Below are 23,415 nucleotides of genomic sequence, written 5' to 3' on the forward strand. Positions count from 1 at the left end.
TGTAAACATGGAAACCATTTTACATTTCTTCAACAGTGCACTCGTGTGACGTAAGGCGCGTGCTTTATGGAAATATAATGAAATCGTTCTGACCAGTCACAGCGCGCGCATTTCTCTGAACATTTTATAATATATGTAAAATAACATACGGGATCTTCGTATTTTGTATCTTTAAAGAAATGATGGAAATGTAGTTTCTCCTTACAATATCAAGATACCTTACAGAAATCAAGTGGTGAGAGTAATCAGATCGATCAACAAGGTTTTATGTCTATCATTAAGATATAGCAAATCTATATTTTAGCGCTAAATATTTCTGAAATAAACTTTAAGCCGCTCACCTTTGGAAAAGAAAGGATATCTGGATAGTTAGGAAACCGCACGAAGATATGAAATTATCTGTACAAAGAAAAGACAAGTACAAAGAGTTACTGCTGGATCGAATATTAAAATGATCGGGTTAAATAATTATTCTAAAAATCTAAAGGATGGATGTTGGATTACAACTTGCTCGTAAGATCGTCAGTAAATATTGGAGCTCCTCGCATAGCATTGATAAGAGCTTAGTGGTTTTGATCGCGCTTTGACCGATTTTTTAGACTTTCAAGTCACAGAAGTGAGGAATATTTTGCTTTACAATATCAACATTTCCTCCAGGGAATAGGTGGCGAGAATGAGATACAATACCAGACTCTCTTTTATGACTAGCAAGGTAGTGTAAAGGAGCTTGAAGGGAGAATTGCTGATAAGATAAACTTTTGTTAGATTGTTTGAAACAATAAAAAGTCATACATCATTAAATTTCCCCATCATCACATCAGCTACTCATAAAGATATTTCAATTTTTTTATAACGGGAAAAGAACGATTGTTGCTAAATTTAGTTTTTCAGCTGTAAAGCTTTGAAAAAATAAACATGGGCTGTTCAGGGTGCTAGTTGTTAACGTGATGAGACTGATTGCAAGAAACAGATAAATGCAAGTAGCTCGGTTAAGAACAAAGTGCTGTGTTTGATTGGTTAATAACATCATTGTAAAAGTAAGTCTACGACGTGTAAACATGAATTCCTTGTTACGCCATGAGGAGCGTTGTACATTATTGTGGCTTTTTCTTTGAATTGTGAATTTGCTGTTCTTGAATTTGATTTCTGTTTTGCCTGATTTGAGGCGGCGAAAAAAGTTTTGAAAACGGGAAAGGAAAGAAAATTTATTTTTCATTTGGCTTCTTACCCTCGCACAAAGAAGAGTGTCTTGTTTAGTATTCTGACCGTATGACCGTGAAACAAGGAAAAAACCAGGAACTGAAATCACCAGAAACCAGCGACTGAAATAATGCTTTTGCTGCAAAAAACGATGATAACAACAGCTAATGTGAAAAAAAATCTAAATCGGGAAACTTTATACAGCTTTCCCATACAAATACAGAGAAAATATTCCATCTTTAATCTCATTCTGTCACTCACAGACTGACTTTTGAAAAAACTATTCAACTAATATCAAAAGTTCGTTTTTCTTGATGAAATACTATATTCTCTTAAATCATTCACAATAACATCATAGCACTTTAAAAGGAGAGTTAGAAATTAGATCATGGAAGACAAAGGCTTCGTGTTGGATAAGCCGTTTTATTTTCTAGACTATTACCAGTTTAAGACAAAAATTTTTCAGTAAAATTCTTCACAAAAATCTAGGATTTTTTCGAGGTTACAAAAATTCCTCTGCCATCGAATGCTCATTACAAAACATTTCAGTTTGTAAAGCGGGAAAATATTGTTTCTAAATCGATACCTTTTACTGCTCACCTTCTAAAAGTGTCGTGACAAGTATTCTGATCGCGTGACTACCAAAACCAAAGATGAGAAACTGAAATAAGACGTTCTCTGCAGAACAAAGATAAATGCAAATAGCTGTTGTAAGGAAGGAGTGAAACATTGATCGATAAAAAGAATAAATAATTTTTTAAAACAAAGAGAGAACAACGAGTAACAAGAGTAAAGATTAAGTTCAATTTGCCAAAAAACAAGAATGGGAGTTGAAGAAAACTAACATCCATCGCTTTCCATCTTCTCCATGAATTAAACGCGCAAACAGATTTTCCCGCTTTGAATTAATATGAAATTTAATTCGGTGTGCGATTTGTTTATACATCTACGCTATGCTACCATCGACACTGAAAAGCTTTAAACGACTCACGGCAGCGAGGGCAAAAGATTAGGCGTAACCAAACCGACATTTCACATAAAGATTAATGGCTCCAGATATGCCGAATATTTTCATAAAAAAGTTTTAATTTCGAATGGTCATATTTTACACATTTCTTACAATGGTATCGCCAACAACATTACTTTTTTCCGTCTTTCTAAACTGATTTGAACCTTGTTTTGCCAAAGATAACTAACAAAGAACGGAAAATCAAAACGTAACGACATTTTACATTTGTAAAACTTTAGGGAATTTTTGGCACAAGCGTTTTGATCTTTTATCCAGTCGTTCGACATTAATTTATGAAACGAATTTTGAATTCAAAACGGCAGAACTACCGAGTTAAATGGCCTCTAATTCTTAACATGAAAAAGATTTTTAATCCTTGAGATACAAAATGATCTAAAAAAATAAAGATAACTTTTGCAGAATTACGTTCCTTTGTAGCAAGTCATAATGTTTCTCATATCAATCATTTCATTATCAAATGTCTTTGTAAGGATAGCTCTAATTACAAAGGCGTCGAAATACGTTTTGTAAAATTGATAATATAGCCCATTGGAATGATGAAACATCGTACTCACCACGAATTCAACTTTGAATGCTTTGTTGCTTTGTAAAGTGAAGCAGCCAACTTTAGAAACAGAATCAGCAGCATATGTCTATTTTAGTTAGATTACAAGTGGCGAATCTCAGCTCACCTCTGAAGGGCAGAAATTGAAGGCTCTCCCCTCCAACCACGTGGTCTGGATACTCTGATGATTACTTGACTCAACTGAAAGCCCGGGGGGAAGAATTCCACTTTCAGTCTGATCAGAGTGGGAGGTGTACCTCTTAAAACCTTCAGTTTATTTACAGCGGTCTTCCAACGGCTCCAAAAGGGAATTCACCATTGCCATAAAGTTGCGTTACTTAAGAAAGTGCGTCACGCCACTGTGAGTCCTTTTTATGGTTTAAAGAATTTCCTTTAAGTAAATGGAAATTGCTTAACAGAGCTGACAAAAAAATAACGAAGTAAAAATAAAACAGCGGAGAAAACGGATGGCTGAACTTGGAGGAGATTGACACGGATTGAAAATGTCCAACCAAACCATAGCCGTCAAAATGACCGGAACTCTTTCTTCGGGCTTAAAAAGAAAATTTGAGGAGATAAAGTGCGATGTTAAAGCTACAAGATGTTATATAATTTGATGTGTACATAAATATATATATATATATATATATATATATATATATTTATGTACACATCAAATTATATAACATCTTGTAGTTAGTTGTAATTATATAACATCCTATATATATATATATATATATATATATATATATATATATATATATAGGAAGTCTGTGTATTGATTTTTCCGTTTTACAGTGCTCGATACGTAGGAGTAGAGCGCGATATATGTTGCGATGGGGAAAAAAACAGAGAGACTATACTTTTATCCCTACAAGCCTGTTTCGTGATTGCTCACTCATCAGGGGATTTTATTGTTAAGAATATTTGTACCATCGTTAATATGAATTCTTGAATAAGAGCCCAGCCTTTGTTCGATTCTAAGAAATAAAAGCACTATGGGAAAACAAAGTTAAAAATGCTGTTTTAGTCTTAGCATGAAAATCATTTATATCTGAGATTTTTCAATGGACCTTGAATAAAAATACAGCTTAAGTCTTAACATTAATTTAGGCACGTAAAAAAAAACCAAATGAAATATTCAAATTTGTCAAAGTTAGATTGAACATGAAAGATTGCGAATTGAAGAAATACTAAAACTTTAAGTGTATCTTAAGATGTGACGAATTTTTGAGTCCTTTTTGATTCTTTGTAGCTTATTTGATGCTTTAGTTTACTTTTGTACCCGCTGCAGATTTTGAACTTGAATTTTCAAATAGTTTTAAACCTATTATTTTATAATGAGATATTTATCTTTGAGGTGTCTAATCTCACGTTCATTGTAGACACAACCACAATTGCAAGAGGATCTCAAGGGGGTTATCATTTAGCTGTAAAACGGCCATACAATTCAGGCATTAGGCGTAAAAATTGACAAATTCTAACCATTAGTCGTAAAAAGAGTAAACCGTATATTTTTCCTTTCTACAGTGTGTCATTTGGTTAACATATAAACGTTAGCCGTAAACGCTTTCAACCCATTGAGACTCTTGTGCCATTGTAAAATACAAAAAGTGACACGAAAGACTTTTAACATTTTAACCGAAAAACAACGGTTGAAAAAGGAACAAAATTCGCTCAAGCTGGGCTTACTATTGTGTTGCCTTTTACACAATGCTGGCTGCCTCATAAGGTCGCTTGGCTGCTCTTTCATTTACGCAGACCCATTCATTATCATCAAGGACTAAGAAATATTTTCAATGGAGCCATTCGTGAATTCAGAGGAAATCAACTTACCCATTAACAGGTTCGTAATCCACAACATACTTTCATTCCATCAAGATGACTTCATAAGCTAACCTTTTGTGTCTTTTGTGGATCATTGTGCTTCAGTGTTTCATAGGTCCTGCTCTGACCTAGAGAACTTTAGTTGTTAAATGAAACGAATTGTTGTTTCTGACACCGATCTGTTTCTGTTTTTTTGGTGAGACGGCTAAGAAAACAGGGAAAATCGATCCTTATTACTGGAACTACGTTGACCATGAACTGTATATCATCATCATCATCATCGCTCGTTGCGCCAGGAGGCGCATAAGGCCGTTGCATTGTCCCCCTCCCTCCCGTCGCGTGCCGCCGCACTGGCCACATTCCAACTCTTCTACCCTACCTTACCTCTCTCTCTTTCGACAGTCCTTCCCCAAGTGGTCTTTGGTCCCCCTCTCATCCTTCGGCTCTCTGTTGTCCACCCCAATACCGTAAAACAGTCGTTTATGGTATTTCAGAGTACTGGCAATCTTTATATTAAAAATGTTCCTCTCACGGGCCTTAGAGGACATATGTGAACAGATCTGGATCCAGTCCAGTGCAACCCTGTCCTGAAACATGCCGTGAGGAAACTGGATTCTAAAATGAAGCCATTTCTTGTTTACTAACGCAGCAATTTCATTGTAACCACTACTAACTCGAATTTTCAAAACGGCTTAATTCAGAATGATCTTCTGTACGATGTCATCTGGTGAACACTTTTCGCTAAACACTTTTTCAGGCACATTCCCTTTCTAACAGAATTGTTCCAGAATGAGGTAAGAAAGAAAGTTTCAGCGTACAGCTCTGAATATTAAAAGTAATAGTGTTTCAATCTAGGTACGCTTTGTACTTTCTTGCTTAATTTTTTCAGTCGATGACCTAATGTCGTGGATGAATAATAAGATGGTCTATTACAAATGACTGGAGTGACAACATACGACTTCTGAAATTGATTTCACTTGATTTAATTATTTAACTACCTTCAAGGTGATTCTTCAGGAAAGAAGTTATGGGACAATTTTTGGTAAACTTTCCTTAAATGTTCCTTACCAATGTCTGTTTCGAAAAATACAAAAAGAGAGATAGGTCATCTCGCTTGTTTAGGAGATATATGCACCAAACTTACCCCATTTATGCCTGTACTGGCACTAATCATGCCCGTCATTTCATCGGTTCACTGTACATTTTGCTGCTGCTGGAAAAAAGCTTGATAGGTAGTAAGTCCCGAGTGTATAGAACAATTTAATATATAATTTTAGGGAATATCACGCAAATTTAAACGATATCGACTCAAAATGTTCTTAGAGTCATTCCTTTCAGGGTCATAATTTGAAACTATGGGAAATAAAACATGGTCACTTTGCTCATTTAAGAGGTAAAGTCCATAGCACCTCTTTACCTGGTCCATTGATTGATAAACAATACAATGTTCTTGGAATGCATATATGCTTATTGGCTTGATTATGTGATATTATGCACAGTACATGATGTGCAGGGCTAATTACTGAGGAATCACCTTAACCCTTAAACTCCTAAGATCTCATTAGTAATTCTCCTTACTGTCAGCCTTATAGTTCTTGTGATGAAAGTTTGGAGAATTTGGTATTGGATCAACTAGTAATTCCTATATTAATATTTTTCTTTATTCTCATCACTTGTCTGCTTGATATTGTACTGATATTGTAAGGAGAAATTCTGTCTTGGTCACTCATGGGAGTTACAGGGTAAAACTAGTCCAATTTGGCAGGGATAACTTACATGTGATATATATATAACCTTGACATCTCAAGGTCTCACATGGCTAAACAATTATGAGGTTTGAAATGATTTGAATTGAGGCCAGTCATCTGTACATGTGTTGCTCTGTGTCAGAGTAGGCAAGATTTCTGTGTAACCCATAGATCATTATACACACAGTTTTATGAACATAGAAACATTGGCATAAACAGTGCACTGATTTTAGGACTACATCTTTAAAGTATGGGGTTATAGGGAAATCTTTCCTTTAAGTGTTTGACTGTTCATCTAAAGGATTCTTTAAATCCCCTTGACCTGAGACATTTCCTTTGTCTTATGTATGTCAAATTTGATGATGATGATGATTAGGGTGTTCATCATACATTGTCACTTATCTAACTTTTAGGACTTTGGCTTTGTCATAGAATAATTGGGGGTTATATTTCTCCTCAAAGTGCTTGAGTGTTTATATGAAGGATTCTTTAACTTGTATGAAGCTGAAATATTTCCTTTGTCATATGCTTTTGAAATACAATGAGAGTTGATTGAGTCGAAGAGCAGATTCTTTCAACCATTACACTCCCAAGATCTCATTAGTAATTCTCCTTACTTTCTACCCTAAAATTCCTATGATGTTAGTTTTGAGAATTTGTTATTGGATCAACCAATAATCTCCTAATTAATACTTTTCTTTATTCTCATCACTTGTCTCCTTGATTTAGTTTTGATATTATTATCATGGTAAATTTTCACTCTTGAAAGTTAAAAGGTTAAATCTGTTGGGGTCTTCATTACACATTGTCACTTCTTGTAAAAACTCAGATAGGATTTTTTTTATATCCATTATTTGGTCTCACTAATTTTTCATAGAAAACATCTCTTTTGTGATAATGACAGTGATCATGATAATGATGATTCTTCCACTTTTTTTGTTTTTGTTTTGTTTTTTTACCTAAAAAGACTGCTGAGGTGTACATGGAGATCTTACTTTGTGATAATGAAGATGATGATGGTGTTGATTCTCTTTGTTCTCATCACTTGTCTTCTTGATATTGTTTTGATATTATAATTAGAAATTCAGTCATGATTTCCATGAGAGTTAAAGGATGAAATGTATAGGGGTCTTCATTACACTTAGAGACATTTCTTTTCTCTTAAAAACTCAGAGAGGTTTTGTGTTTCATCCATTTGTTGGTCTTGGTGATTTGTCATAGAGAAAACCCCTCGTTGTGAATGAAAAGCAACACAGGTACGCACTGCAGACCTATGTTGGAGTGCTTACATTGTCCCTTATCAATCACAAATAAGCCGTGAGATAGATTTTTTTGTTTACCAATGCATTGCAGGCCTATTGTTTACTTTTTTTAAATAATGACAAGAATAGATGTAATAATAGCAATAATAACAATAATTCTCTAAGTGCAAGCCAAAAGTGTTTACTACAATTTTGATATAAGTTCTTGCTTTATGTTTTTAGGCTTAGATTGCCTTTTGTGAGAAAAAAAAAACTCTCTCACTGATGTGCGGCCATGAACAGAATATGTGATATAGTTTAGAAATCCTCACTTGCATTCACTGTGATTATTGTTATGTCTTCATATTTTTATTTCTTCAGAAAGAAAAAAATTGATGGTTTATTTGTTTGACAGGTCAGATGTTCTTCATTCAGTGCTGTTTCTCAATGCATTGCAGGCGTACTAGCAAAATAAATAAATAAAAATTCCAGATGCAATGTCAAATAGGCAAATTACTTTGGTAGACTATTTTTGATGATAATGTAATTATGATAATAACATTTTTATGTTGTTGATAATAGTTCTGCAAGTACAGAGTAACAGTGTTTATTGTAATCTTGAAACAGGCTCATTATGTCCTTTCTCTTTATTGGCAAGCTAAGAATACCTGTAAGGAAACAACAAAGCTGTTATAGTAATTTTTAACTATAGACAGGATATGCATTCATGGCACTTATTGTTTATCTCCTTTAGAAAGCTGAAAAGAAACTTTCTTTTGAGAGACAAAGATGTGGATCATGAAACTGTTTGATAGCTTAGATGTGCTTGTACAATGTTGCAATTTTTATTGGACAACAGAGATTCTACTTTAGAGTTTACTGTTAGTTTCAAAATGTGTAGTTAGAACACTCTTTATTATCTGTTTGTTCTGGTTTACTTTTGTCAATCATTCTTTTGTTAGTTAGTTATTATTACACAATTATTAAGTTTGTTAATTCCTATTTAAGGGCACTTAAAGAGATTCAATTTCGATCATCACTACTGGATAATCTCTACCTAAGTGCATTGCTATAAGTTTGTTCTTAGATGCCATCATTGTCAGTTATTTGCTTTATCTCTCTTACATTTTACCTTTTGTCTGTGTTATTGGTGTAGTTCTTGTTTTCAGTTTCCTCTGCAATCGCTTCATTTTAAGTCAGGGCAATGTTACATTTTGAAACGCATTTTTTTTTACTTTAGTTTGTGTAATATTTTCCTTTAGTTCAAACCACTTAACCTCAATTGCTACTTTGATCAAACAAAAATATATCTCAGCACTATCTTCTACTATTATTGAAGATCACTTCTCATTCTATGTGCGTTTGAATTGTCTACTCAGCTACTCAGGTAACCTTTTGACATTGCATTAAGCACATTTCATGAGCAGGAAAAAATTCCTCACACTTTTTCCTTTGTGGGAAATGGTCAAGTTTGTTGATTGAATTAAAAATTTCATTTTACATTTGTTTTACAAGCTATCCATTTTACAAACTTGCAATCCTCTTTGGAATCTTCTGTAACAATTGTCTTTGACTTACCACTTGGGTAGCAATAAAATTTCTGTAAATCTACAGAAATGACTTTTTCAATGACGCACTAATTACTGACTAAGAGAATAAATTTTCTCTCTATTATGGGTGGTGTCTTTTATAGGCATGATAGTATTTGTTTGAATAAATTTGTTAAGAAAACATATTAGGGGAAATTCAATTTTTTTATCTCTGATGGAAATTTAAGTAGTTTGGAAATCTTAATAAGTGTTAGGTTATTTTGTAAACTTCACTACGGTTTCTTTCCTTTGCACATGAGAAATTTAGCATCGTTGGAGTAAGTGTTTGTTCTATCTTTTAATTAGATGGTCAGGGGGATGGAAATCATTTCTGTTTACATTTCCCCTTCATAATCTACAGCTTCCGTCAACATCTGCTTCCTCAGAATATCTCATCCATCCATTCTTGCTAGTTTGTATACTTCAAGAGCAAAGTGCTTAAATATAGGACCACTTTGAATTAAAATGATACATATTGACTTGCTCATTGTTGTTTTCTCACAGAAACAGTCAGAAGAGAGACTTAAGGCAAGATGTGTCATGAATCCAGTAAAGTTGATATGAGCCAGGTGTGAGACAAGCATATTGGCCGAAAAGGAACAATTCCAGAACAGAGCAGAGAACAGATGTGGAAAAGAATTGTGTAGTTTGTGGACTCAAAGATGGCTTTGTATCCAGCAACAAAGTGTAAACAACCTACCATGACACATGAACCTTGTAATGGCCTTTGTCAAGAGAGTCTCTGTGGCTCAGTGTCCAATTGTGGGGTTGATTCAGAAAGTCTAAGATTTGATTCCCCATCAGAATTGTTTTGTCCCCTACTTGTGATGTGACAAAAAACATCCTTCTTCATATTAAACCAAACTTGCTTTATATTCTTTTTATGCCCTTGCAAGCAAGTGAAACAAGATTTCAACCTATTGGTGATATAAATAATTCTCTATTTTGTTTAGATCTTTAAATTTTCACCTGCTCCTAGAGTTCACACTCTTAAGATATAGAACTCATTCAAAAACTTAACTTACTCTATTATGGCTTATTTGAGAGAAAAGGCACAGTATTGGCATCAGCCAAGCAATCTATTTTCTGATATTTTATTTTAATTAACCCTTCAACTCCTAAGATCTAATTGCTAATTCTCCCCTCAAGCTGCTACACATTTCTTTGTAAGTTAGTTTTGAGAATTTGATGTTAGATCAAGACAACAACTTCTACCTAAGTATTCTCATTACCTGTTTGCCAAGTAATATATGGATATTATAGGGAAAGTTAAATGTTAATCACTTCTGGGAGTTAAGGTTAGTTTCCTCCTTCAGAGGCAATGGGTCACTTTTTACAGGAAATCTTGATCCATTGTCATTGACGCCAGGAGGTCCCATTGTCCTATCGGTGTGCGTTTTCAGGAGGTGAGGTAATCTCCTGGCATGGCACAAGTTGTTTGCAAACGTTTAGGAGCTAAAATCTCATGTGTGATTTAGGGAGGAATACAACAACTTTGAATGAATTTATATGGTGTACAGATTTGATTGATTTTCATCAAATTTCCCTAAAACATCCTAGGAATAATGATAACTGAAAGTGTGTTGAGAAATTTTGATATTTGAAATATTTGTCCTGTGGAGTCCTTTTACACAACGTCTTGCATATTTTTAGGTACTCTAACTTTAGATGCTGATATCTACTCAACCAATCAGAAATTATGTCGAAAAAGCACAACATACTTATGTTGATCGATGCCTTGTGAATCTGACTGTGCAGCCATTTTTCTCATGCATCAGCATCCGATGCCTGATAAATTCAATAGAAGAACCTTCAGTTGCTTTATGCCTTACTGGCTTCTGTCACTTCCTTAAAGGAAGGTTGCTTAAATTTTATTTTTTTTATAGTAATCTGCATTTATCAAGCTTTCTTCTGATATATAGTTTGCTATGATTTTGGTTAAACTAGCATGCATACGAATTTTTTCCTGAAGGACACCTGCGAAGCTGGGAAGTAACCTAAACCCTTTAACTCTCAGATCAAATTTCTAATTCTCCTTAATGTCAACCATACAATTCCTATAATGTTAGTTCAGAGAATTGAGTATTGGATCAACTAATTATCCCCAAATTGATATTTTTCTTTAATCTCATCACTTATCTGGTTGATATTGTGTTGATATTGTAAGGAGAAATTCTGTTTTGGTCACTCGTGGGAGTTAAAGGGTTAAAGGATTTAGAATTATCTTGACCTTGTAGTTGTTCATTTCCTGGGATGTCAGTTAAAAGGATGATGGAATCTACCTCCTCTAAGCTGATCTACTTAATTCTCTTTACTTGTTTACTCAACAATACACTTATGTTTTTAGGGGAAGTTGCATTTTCATCACTTTTGGTAGCTAAATGGTTCAGTGTGGAAAATGAATTGTGAAAGTTGGCTGGTATGAAGTGACATAAGGAGGAGCATCAGGGATAGGAGAACCTAAGGAAAACCTAGAGGAGGGAGGCTGGAGGAACTATGGCTTGTCTCCCCCCTCCCCCACCTTCACCATCATTTCACTTTCAAACGGCACACAGTCCTCAGCACAAATCTCTCTCCACAGACTGTTGCTCTTCAGCCCCCATACTACATCAAAATTCAATGTGGTCATTCCAATGCAGGGGTAGTTTGGTGATGAAGTTTCTGAGCTGTTGAATACAGTTGACCATGAGTCAATGTAAAAATGATAATCAATGGCAAAACACAAGGATGGATTAATGAAGGCCAAAACATTAAAAGAGGTAGTGAAAAAAGAAAATCAATGTGACACTATTGTGAACTTGTGGATAAAACTCTGCAGAAAACAACTGTTTAGTGTATTTTGTCAGACCAAGTCTAAGGCTGCAAATAAATCTGAGAATTAACTCCAACAATCCAATTCCATTCTCAGTTTTATTTATTTACTCTTATCTTAGAAAAATAATAAATTTCACTTAATTAACAAAACTGAAAATCAGAAAAATAAAAAATGCAAAAGTACTTCAAATAAGAGAAAAATGTAAAGCGACCACAGGAACAAAAGCCTTCAAGTTGGCCAAAGAAGTAGTAGTAGGCCTCCTAAGAATCAATAAGTTTTTAGGAGCCACTGACCATTAGGAACAAAAGTCTGCCATCAGTTACAAAATCTCATCACTAATTATATTATTCCTAACAGATCCTTTTGATGAACCATTTTAAAACATCATATCAACAACTTCTTTAGCATTTACCTTTTCCTGAAAGTTCTAAAAGACAAAAATATGACAATACTGACCTCCCCACCCAACCCCCTAAGGTAGAGGGAAAAAATACATAGAAAACTGCCACTTGTACAACATCGTACACAACAAAGCCATACATTCCTGGTTTGTGATTTTGTTTTCCTTCAGGTATTCCAACTATCTTTTCAATAATATCAGTTATCTTTCTGCTCTGAATTCTGGGAGATTGTTTCATTGATATCTTAGGGATTGTTCTCACTCATCTGTTTGACTTTTGCAGTAGTATTTTGTGCAATGCTTGTTCTCCTTTTCTTCTGTTTTTTACATAACTAACAAAACAAATTAGTGTTTAGTTTTAGAGTTTCCTGATTATGATCCAAAGGAAACTTTACCAAAATTCTCATATTAATAAACATTTAGTTAATTTCATGCTATCAATTTTTTCATCCTGATTCATTTTAGTCCCCATAATAGGTCTGAGGGCTGAAATGCAGCTTTCAGTGTCACTAGCTTTTGATTCAGCCTTATTTGAAAGAGCATTCAAAAATAACCATTTATCTACAATAAAATGAAAAATTTCTGCTCAAAATAATACCAGTGTCCATTCAAAAAAAATGTGCAGGAAAGATAATCTTTGTGCAGGATCAGTTGTTACTCTGTTTCTTCCCTGCTTCATTGTTGTCCTCCTTGTGTTCCTCTTTCCTGAAACAAACATAATACAATTTCAACTCTAAAGCATTATACAGATCAGAATTTCTAAAAGATTCAAAGTAGCCAGACATACAGCTCAAATAGCTAGCAACTTCAAAGTCATTAGGTAGCTTATGTCTCTCAAGTTGCTTTCGTTGCATTTACTTTGGCCTGTCTATCATCATGTTGGGCTTCCGTTTGAAGAATAATTTCTGAAGATTTCGCACACAAAAGCAACTTTGATTCAAGGCCAATTTTGAAAATGATTCATCAAAATCTTCTGGTTCTGTGGGGGAGGGGGGGAGGGGGGTGTAAAGAATATTATGGAGCCTTACAGGGGTTCAGGTGAATTTTACTGGGAGACAACCAAAATCCTCAAGCAGCCCCCAACCCTCCCTCCCCCCCCCCCCTGCTTAACAGTCCCTAAGATAGCTAATGGAAATTTCTTATCAGAACTAGACCTACCCGATGTATGTAAAATCCAACGTCACGTCGTCTCCCATCAGCACAAATGGAGCCCATTGATTAGGTTTGGGAAAGCCGTTGCTTCTCAACCATTTTACGGCCTGATGAAGAGATTCACTGGCACTTTCTCCACGTACAAGGTGTTTGTAGAAATGAGTCATGAGCTGCTCCGTTGCTTCGTCTTCTATGGCCCACGATGCTACCAACACTGAACGTGCACCGGATGCTAAGAATGCACGAGCGATTCCGAGAACTCCTTCGGCTTTGACCAATCCACGCGCACTGTGACAACAGCTCAGTACAACCAGTTTTGCTCGCACTTGAACTCCGAAAATGTCGGACATTGTCAAGAGGTAGTCTTCTTCTTGTGGAAAACTGTTGGTGACACATTTAGGACATTTAGGCGACAGGGCAATCTCTCCTCTTTCGGCATTTCCATGCGCGGCAACATGTATGAGACTCACTGAAGGTATCGCATGAAGCACTGCCTGCTTAGTTGCAGACTCTCCTAACAAAGGCTGAACTCCCAGCAGTCGACCAACCATCTCTGCTTCCTTTCTAGCACAGAACAATGATACAAAGTTAGCGACACGTCCATGGTAATACACCTGGCCAACCGTAGGATCACCCACTACAAGTGCACCAGTTTCACTATGATAATCCGCTGGACAATCATGAATGAGCTGGAGGGTCGTCAGAGAAGGGACGATACGGATTCTGTAAGTCTCTGATAGATACTTTCCGGCTGATTCATCACGCAAGGCAGCAAATGGGACTCGATAGGAGAAACGATCCGGCACAATGATGATTTCAGGCTCTGTAAGTAAATCTACCACAGGAGCGATGATCCATTTGTAACACAAATGATGAATTCTTTCGGTTTCTTTGCTTTCGTCACCGCGCAAAGTTGCTCGGCTCTCTTCAAAAAGAGATGTCGTTACGTTAGCATCCAAAGATCGATCTTCGCAATTCGCTGTGAATAAAACGCCAAAGCTGGCGGCGCTCTTTTTGAAAATTCCCTCCACGTTGCAAACATTCTCAGGAATGAGAGTGCTGTCTTTCACTTCGTCGGTGACTCGAAAGGAAATGTCTCCATTTGCTTTCAAAACCCAGAGACAAACTTGCCGCTCACAATACGAAATGTACAAAAAGACACAGTTACTCTCTTTTTTCACGATGTTTTCAATCCCAAACCATAATTTTGGATCAGCCGAGATGTGGCTTTCAACGGAGAACTTCTCTGCCATGCACTCTACGAGGACTCTCGCTCGTCCCAGCTCCTCGACATAAAGAGCGTCTTGAAATTTGCCAGTATTGCAAAGCAAAGTAGTGAGCAAGTGATAAGGAAAACTACCGTGCTCTTCTAACAGAGATATTTCAAACTCTTTGTTTCCTTTAAGAAAACTCCTCAATTGTTCATATTTTCCAATACATTGAAGGAGATGTTCCTTTGCCTCCACAACCTGTGATTGCGATACCTTTAACTGTGTGATGCTGAGAAGGCTTCTAAACTCAATCATTATGTCTCCAATTCCACTGCTTATGGAGCGAGCCTTCTCTAAGTAATCTTCTGCCTCGTCGTATTCACCAAGCAAACTAGATAGATCTCCGAGGTTGAGGTAACTTTGTCCTTCCAGAGCTTTATCGCCACATTCCTTGCTGATGGTGAGCGCCTTCTGAGAATGTTCTTTTGCTTTCTGATTGTCATTGATCAAAGCGAACACTACTGCCAAACCTATGGAACTGCGTCCTTCATCTCTTCTTTGTCCAATTGCTGTACTGATGCTGAGTGCTTTGTCGAAATATTCTTTAGCTTGACGATATTTCCTAAGCCTGCAGTAACTGCTTCCAAGGGCTAAGTATGCTGAACATTCGTTTCCTCTGTTTCCTATTCCTTTTGTGATGGCGATGTCTTTCTCGTAATATTCTTTGGCCTTATGATATTCGCCAAGGGAGTGAAACACACGTCCGAGGTTCCCGTATGTTGTTCCTTCTCCATTTCTGTCGCCGATTTCTATCGCGATGGCAAGTGCTTTCTCGTAATATTCTTTGGCCTTCTGATATTCGCCAAGGAATTGAAACACATCTCCGAGGTGCCCGTATGTTGTTCCTTCTCCATTTCTGTCGCCGATGTCTATCGCGATGGCAAGTGCCTTCTCGTAATATTCTTTGGCCTTCTGATATTCGCCAAGGGATTGAAACACAGCTCCGAGGTTCCCGTATGTTGTTCCTTCTCCATTTCTGTCGCCGATTTCTATCGCGATGGCAAGTGCCTTCTCGTAATATTCTTTGGCCTTCTGATATTCGCCAAGGGATTGAAACACAGCTCCGAGGTTCCCGTATGTTCTTCCTTCTCCATTTCTGTCGCCGATTTCTATCGCGATGGCAAGTGCTTTCTCGTAATATACTTTGGCCTTCTGATGTTCGCCAAGGGATTGAAACACAACTCCGAGGTTCCCGTATGTTCTTCCTTCACCATTTCTGTGGCCGATTTGTATCGCGATGGCAAGTGCTTTCTCGTTATATTCTTTGGCCTTCTGATATTCGCCAAGGGATTGAAACACACCTCCAAGGTTCCCGTATGTTCTTCTTTCTCCATTTCTGTCGCCGATTTCTATCTCGATGGCAATTGCTTTCTCGTAATATTCTTTGGCCTTCTGATATTCGTCAAGGGATTGAAACACAACTCCGAGGTTCCCGTATGTTGTTCCTTCACTATGTCTGTCGCCGATTTGTATCGCGATGGGAAGTGCTTTCTCGTAATATTCTTTGGCCTTCTGATATTCGCCAAGGGATTGAAACACACCTCCGAGGTTCCCGTATGTTGTTCCTTCTCCATTTCTGTCGCCGATTTGTATCGCGATGGCAAGTGCTTTCTCGTAATATTCTTTGGCCTTCTGATATTCTCCAAGGGATTTAAACACAGCTCCGAGGTTCCCGTATATTCTTCCTTCTGCATCTCTGTCGCCGATTTCTATCGCGATGGCAAGTGCTTTCTCGTAATATTCTTTGGCCTTCTGATATTCTCCAAGGGATTTAAACACAGCTCCGAGGTTCCCGTATGTTCTTCCTTCTGCATTTCTGTCGCCGATTTCTATCGCGATGGCAAGTGCTTTCTCGTAATATTCTTTGGCCTTATGATATTCGCCAAGGGATTTAAACACAACTCCGAGGTTCCCAGATGTTCTTCCTTCTCCAGTTCTGTCGCCGATTTGTATCGCGATGGCAAGTGCTTTCTCGTGATATTCTTTGGCCTTCTGATATTCGCAAAGGGATTGAAACACAACTCCGAGGTTCCCGTATGTTGTTCCTTCTCCATTTCTGTCGCCGATTTCTATCATGATTGCAAGTGCTTTCTCGTAATATTCTTTGGCCTTCTGATATTCGCCAAGGAATTGAAACACATCTCCGAGGCTCTCGTATATGTTTCCTTCTCCTTTTCTGTCGCCGATGTCTATCACGACGGCAAGTGCCTTCTCGTAATATTCTTTGGCCTTCTGATATTCGCCAAGGAATTTAAACACATCTCCGAGGTGCCAGTATGTTGTTCCTTCTCCTTTTCTGTCACCGATGTCTATCACGATGGCAAGTGCTTTCTCGTAATATTCTTTGGCCTTCTGATATTCGCCAAAGAAATGAAACACACCTCCGAGGTTCCCGTATGTTGTTCCTTCTCCTTTTCTGTCGCCGATTTCTATCACGATGGCAAGTACTTTCTCGTAATATTCTTTGGCCTTCTGATATTCGCCAAGGTATTGAAACACAACTCCGAGGTTCCCGTATGTTGTTCCTTCTCCTTTTCTGTCGCCGATTTCTATCGCGATGGCAAGTGCTTTCTCGTAATATTCTTTGGCCTTCTGATATTCGCCAAGGGATTGAAACACACCTCCGAGGTTCCTGTATATGCTTCCTTCTCCATTTCTGTCGCCGATGTCTATCGCGATGGCAAGTGCTTTCTCGTAATATTCTTTGGCCTTCTGATATTCGCCAAGGAATTCAAACACATCTCCGAGGTGCCCGTATGTTCTTCTTTCTCCATTTCTGTCGCCGATGTCTATCGCGATGGCAAGTGCTTTCTCATAATATTCTTTGGCCTTCTGATAATCGCCAAGGGATTGAAACATAACACCGAGGTTCCCGTATGTTCTTCTTTCTCCATTTCTGTCGCCGATGTCTATCGCGACGGCAAGTGCTTTCTCGTAATATTCTTTGGCCTTCTGATATTCGCCAAGGTATTGAAACACAACTCCGAGGTTCCCGTATGTTCTTCCTTCATTATTTCTGTCGCCGATTTCTATCGCGATGGCAATTGCTTTCTCATAATATTCTTTCGCCTTTAGATACTCGCAGAGGATTAAACAAAGAGATCCAAGTCTCACGTAAGCCATTGCCTCTTCTCTACGGTGGCCAATCGCTTTCATGATGGTAAGAGCGCTTTTACAAAGTTGCTTTGCCTCTGCAAACCAACATTTTGCCTCGTATTTGTCTACCAGTTGTATGGTTAGTTCTTCAGCGAGGAAAAACTTGTCAATAAGTTTTTTGGTGTATCGTGCTGCATTTGTGTAACCAGAGGTGTCGTAGAATACATTGAATAATACATCAGCGATATCATGATCAAGATCAATACCAGAGTCAAGCTTGTGAAGTAGAAGTAAACATTCATTACATAACTCGGTCGCTTGTAGGCCACGATCAGTGTTAAGGAGAAATATGGCGACATCCAAACCAATCTGGACTGACTTTAGGATTTCTGCGGCGTTATTCATTACGTTATGTCCTGAATGTTAAAAGAATTTCCCCAAACGGGAGAAAAGAATCAGCAAAAACTAAGACTTTCTATAGATACATGAGCGCCTCTTGTCTTTCTTGTTTAATTCAAGACAAGCTCTATCAATTTTTTTAACCAACTGATCATCGGTTAATCCATTGATCGTGCTATGCTGGCGTTCAACTCACTGATTATTTACTTTCTACATGCCACACAATTAATTAGAACTGAATCTGGTCGCAGTGTTCTGTTTGAAAGTGACTTCCACTTACATTCATTAGAGGGTGAATCAAAATTAGCACCGTTAGCCGTTAACATTTAAGTTCAACTCAAAGCATTGTTAAATTGGTGTTTGTGTAACAAATTAAACGACATAAAACATGTTGAATCTACATCAACATTATTATTTCTGGAACTTCTACTGGGTAGACATTGTGAATAGAACGGGACCATTTTAGTGGGAATGTATTCTACACGACGCGTCTTGCGCGTGCATTCATGTCATTCACATTGACCTCTGCAACTCGCTGTATCTAGCTGTTAGTTGAAAGAACTTTCCTGAATAGTGCTTTTTGCTCAGGAAGAAGATTTCCTCGGACTTCTAACTTCAACAGATGGCATTTATGTTATATATATGTTTTGGTTTTGAAGAACAGTTTTGACTTTTCCTGAAGAATCCTATTTCTGTGATTTTTATCAGGAGAGAAGATGAAAGCGCAAGCTGTCCCTTCTTTCTTAGTGGACGGTAAGTGGCTGAATTTTTTTTGTAGGACTATGAAGGAGCTAGGTTCTTCTTTCCCATCCCTTGTGCTCACCCGTTTTTTCGTTTCACTCGCTCCAGCCGAGTGAGCGGCTTAAATCGGAAAGATTTTTACCGGATTAGATTTTCAATTTGGAATTGAAAATTACTTGAAAGAATACAGTACATATAAACCTTCAACAACAGAAAAATTTAACGAGATAGATGTTTCCTTTTTTGTCAATTTTTTAAAAATATTTTGCCTACCTGAATGTATCCTCAAATTTTTTAAAATCATCCCCTTCATACTTTATGGCAAGAAATTATAAAATTTTGGTTATGGTAGTTTTACCAATGTTGATATTTTTTACCCGCGCAGCCAGGATGGTCAACATGCGAGAAGGTTTTCTTTTTTTACTTTGGTAATCTATTTTGATAACTCTTGCAGTCTCGAAAACTTTCAATTGTCTTTGATATTTCTGTATTTCATTGCAGTATCATACCAAAGCTATCAAATTGACTTTCAAAATCCAGGGACTTAATTTGCCTCTAATCTCTTGCTCTTCATTAAATTCTTCAGTACTTAAATCTGATTATGAATCGAGACAAATCAAAACATCTCTCATTGATCTAGGGACGTTCTTCTACGCCACACAAATCTTGTGTCGTCTGGTAGCAGAAATATTTGATGGAAATAAATTCAATAAAAAAAGTTACATTCCACTGTAAAACGAAGTGTGAAACCACTCAATGTCTCCAGAATGTTCAGATAAATATATGTGTTGGTATTTCTAACTTTGTGTCCCGTACAGATAAAGCCGGCGTGTCAGTATCAGAAACTCGCTTTTGAGATGCGTGAAATTATACATATAAATGCCGTTGATCTCAATGAGCTTGTTAGACATGGGATTTTTCGCTTTCCCTAGTATATTTAGAGACTTAAACAGTTAAATTGCTTTGTTAAATATCTTTTGTTAACTCTATCAGTCACACTTGCAGAACGTTCGGTTGTTTCCCTGGTTAGTTCTCTTGGTACAGCACTTTTACAACTTAATTGAAACTAAGGAAACATTGACAATGCAGAGCTAAAAATGGGAAAAAAATCTCACCTTTGAAAACAGAAAATGTCTTCTTTAGTCTCCCGATGGTGTGACTGATAAAAACATAAGTCAGAGAGTGAAATTAGACTTTCGCTGTCAAACAAACGTTATTGCAAATAGCTAATATAAGAACGTTTTACTCACACGTTTGGTAAGAAGAAACCATAAAAAAAAAAACTAAGGAAGAAAATTTTTTTCTTGATTACCTATAATAAAAAAATAAAAAAACGCGCTGATTGTATTGTTAAGTTCTGTAAGCACGCGGGAATTTTTTACGAACACTCGAGAAGTGCAGACAAGCACGAGTCGAAGGCGAGTACATTTCGCACTTCTCGAGTGTTCTTAAAAATTCTCAAGTGCTTATATAACTCAGCAATGCTCAAGGAACAAGCTTTTTTACTTCGTTTGTAAAATGTATCGTGAATTGCGCGCGCTCGTACCGTTGACGTAGGCTGCGTGCATTATATCTCATTATAAAATAATTCAAATAGTACGCGCGCTCTGATTGGCCATAAAACCATTTTACATGAGCGTATGTAAACACGGTTTTCGTTCCTCTTTCATTAGTTATTTTATAAAAGAAATGTAAAATGTATTCCGTGTTTACGTAGCCTGATGTAAACACTTGAGAGGTTGGGAGAACACCCGATAAGCTGGAAACCACTCCGCTTGGCGTCGTGGTTTTCTACGCTTATCTCGTGTTCTCCCAACCTCCCGCGTGTTTACATCAGGCTATGTAAACATAGAAACCATTTTACATTTCTTCAACAGTGCACTCGTGTGACGTAAGGCGCGTGCTTTATGGAAATATAATGAACTCGTTCTGACCAGTCACGGCGCGCGCATTTCTCTGAACATTTTATAATATATGTCAAATAACATACGGGATCTTCGTATTTTGTATCTTTAAAGAAATGATGGAAATGTAGTTTCTCCTTACAATATCAAGATACCTTACAGAAATCAAGTGGTGAGAGTAATCAGATCGATCAACAAGGTTTTATGTCTATCATTAAGATATAGCAAATCTATATTTTAGCGCTAAATATTTCTGAAATAAACTTTAAGCCGCTCACCTTTGGAAAAGAAAGGATATCTGGATAGTTAGGAAACCGCACGAAGATATGAAATTATCTGTACAAAGAAAAGACGAGTACAAAGAGTTACTGCTGGATGGAATATTAAAATGATCGGTTTAAATAATTATTCTAAAAATCTAAAGGATGGATGTTGGATTACAACTTGCTCGTAAGATCGTCAGTAAATATTGGAGCTCCTCGCATATCATTGATAAGAGCTTAGTGGTTTTGATCGCGCTTTGACCGATTTTTTAGACTTTCAAGTCACAGAAGTGAGGAATATTTTGCTTTACTTTACAATATCAACATTTCCTCCAGCGAATAGGTGGCGAGAATAAGATACAATACCAGATTCTCCCTAATGACTAGCAAGGTAATGTAAAGGAGCTCGAAGGGAGAATTGCTGATAAGATAAACTTTTGTTAGATTGTTTGAAACAATAAAAAGTAATACATCATTGAATTTCCCCATCATTACATCAGCTACTCATAAAGATATTTCAATTTTTTTATAACGGGAAAAGAACGATTGTTGCTAAATTTAGTTTTTCAGCTGTAAAGCTTTGAAAAAATAAACATGGGCTGTTCAGGGTGCTAGTTGTTAACGTGATGAGACTGATTGCAAGAAACAGATAAATGCAAGTAGCTCGGTTAAGAACAAAGTGCTGTGTTTGATTGGTTAATAACATCATTGTAAAAGTAAGTCTACGGCGTGTAAACATGAACGCCATGAGGAGCGTTGTACATTATTGTGGCTTTTGTCAGAATTTGCTGTTCTTAAATTTGATTTCTGTTGTGCCTGATTTGAGGCGGCGAAAAAAGTTTTGAAAACGGGAAAGGAAAGAAAATTTATTTTTCATTTGGCTTCTTACCCTCGCACAGAGAAGAGTGTCTTGTTTAGTATTCTGACCGTATGACCGTGAAACAAGGAAAAAACCAGAAACTGAAGTCACCAGAAACCAGAGACTGAAATAATGCTTTTGCCGCAAAAAACGATGATAACAACAGCTAATGTGAAAAAAAATCTAAATCGGGAAACTTTATACAGCTTTCCCATACAAATACAGAGAAAATATTCCATCTTTAATCTCATTCTGTCACTCACAGACTGACTTTTGAAAAAACTATTCAACTAATATCAAAAGTTAGTTTTTCTTGATGTAATACTATATTCTCTTAAATCATTCACAATAACATCATAGCACTTTAAAAGGAGAGTTAGAAATTAGATCATGGAAGACAAAGGCTTGGTTTTAAGCCGTTTTATTTTCTAGACTATTACCAGTTTAAGAGAAAAATTTTTCAGTAAAATTCTTCACAAAAATCTAGGATTTTTTCGAGGTTACAAAAATTCCTCTACCATCGAATGCTCATTACAAAAGATTTCAGTTTGTAAAACTGGAAAATATTGTTTCTAAATCGATACCTTTTACTGCTCACCTTCTAAAAGTGTCGTGACAAGTATTCTGATCGCGTGACTAATAAAACCAAAGATGAAAAACTGAAATAAGACGTTCTCTGCAGAACAAAGATAAATGCAAATAGCTGTTGTAAGGAAGGAGTGAAACATTGATCGATAAAAAGAATAAATAATTTTTTAAAACAAAGAGGGAACAACGGGTAACAAGAGTAAAGATTAAGTTCAATTTGCCAAAAAACAAGAATGGGAGTTGAAGAAAACTAACATCCATCGCTTTCCATCTTCTCCATGAATTAAACGCGCAAACAGATTTTCCCGCCTTGAATTAATATGAAATTTAATTCGGTGTGCGATTTGTTTATACATCTACGCTATGCTACCATCGACACTGAAAAGCTTTAAGCGACTCACGGCAGCGAGGGCAAAAGATTAGGCGTAACCAAACCGACATATCACATAAAGATTAATGGCTCCAGATATACCGAATATTTTCATAAAAAAGTTTTAATTTCGAATGGTCATATTTTACACATTCCTTACAATGGTATCACCAACAAAATTACTTTTTTCCGTCTTTCTAAACTGATTTGAACCTTGTTTTGCCAAAAATAACTAACAAAGAACGGAAAATCAAAACGTAACCACATTTTACATTTGTAAAACTTTAGGGAATTTTTGGCACAAGCGTTTTGATCGTTTATCCAGTCGTTCGACATTAATTTATGAAACGAATTTTGAATTCAAAACGGCAGAACTAC

At 36.7% G+C, this 23,415-nt stretch overlaps 1 protein-coding gene and 1 long non-coding RNA gene across 2 annotated transcripts; one reads left to right on the forward strand and one right to left on the reverse strand.

The window, feature by feature from the left end:
- Nucleotides 1-5,218: 5,218 nt before the first annotated feature.
- Nucleotides 5,219-12,070, forward strand: LOC149043347 (uncharacterized). The gene is made up of 2 exons (XR_016187688.1): nt 5,219-5,395; nt 9,684-12,070. It is a non-coding gene; the product is annotated as an uncharacterized LOC149043347 (long non-coding RNA).
- Nucleotides 12,071-12,075: 5 nt separating this feature from the next.
- Nucleotides 12,076-22,953, reverse strand: LOC149043348 (uncharacterized). The gene is made up of 5 exons (XM_089209479.1): nt 22,678-22,953; nt 21,236-21,293; nt 20,169-20,212; nt 13,553-18,329; nt 12,076-13,099 (listed from the first exon to the last, which is right to left on the reverse strand). Exons 1-5 carry the CDS (start codon nt 22,805-22,807, stop codon nt 13,042-13,044), a joined length of 5,067 nt encoding a protein of 1,688 aa, XP_089065605.1. The 5' UTR covers nt 22,808-22,953; the 3' UTR covers nt 12,076-13,041.
- Between the last annotated feature and the right edge of the window lie 462 nt (nt 22,954-23,415).

This window comes from Pocillopora damicornis, chromosome 6 (assembly GCF_964200805.1).
Source record: "Pocillopora damicornis chromosome 6, jaPocDami1.2, whole genome shotgun sequence".
NCBI classification, from domain to species: domain Eukaryota; kingdom Metazoa; phylum Cnidaria; class Anthozoa; order Scleractinia; family Pocilloporidae; genus Pocillopora; species Pocillopora damicornis.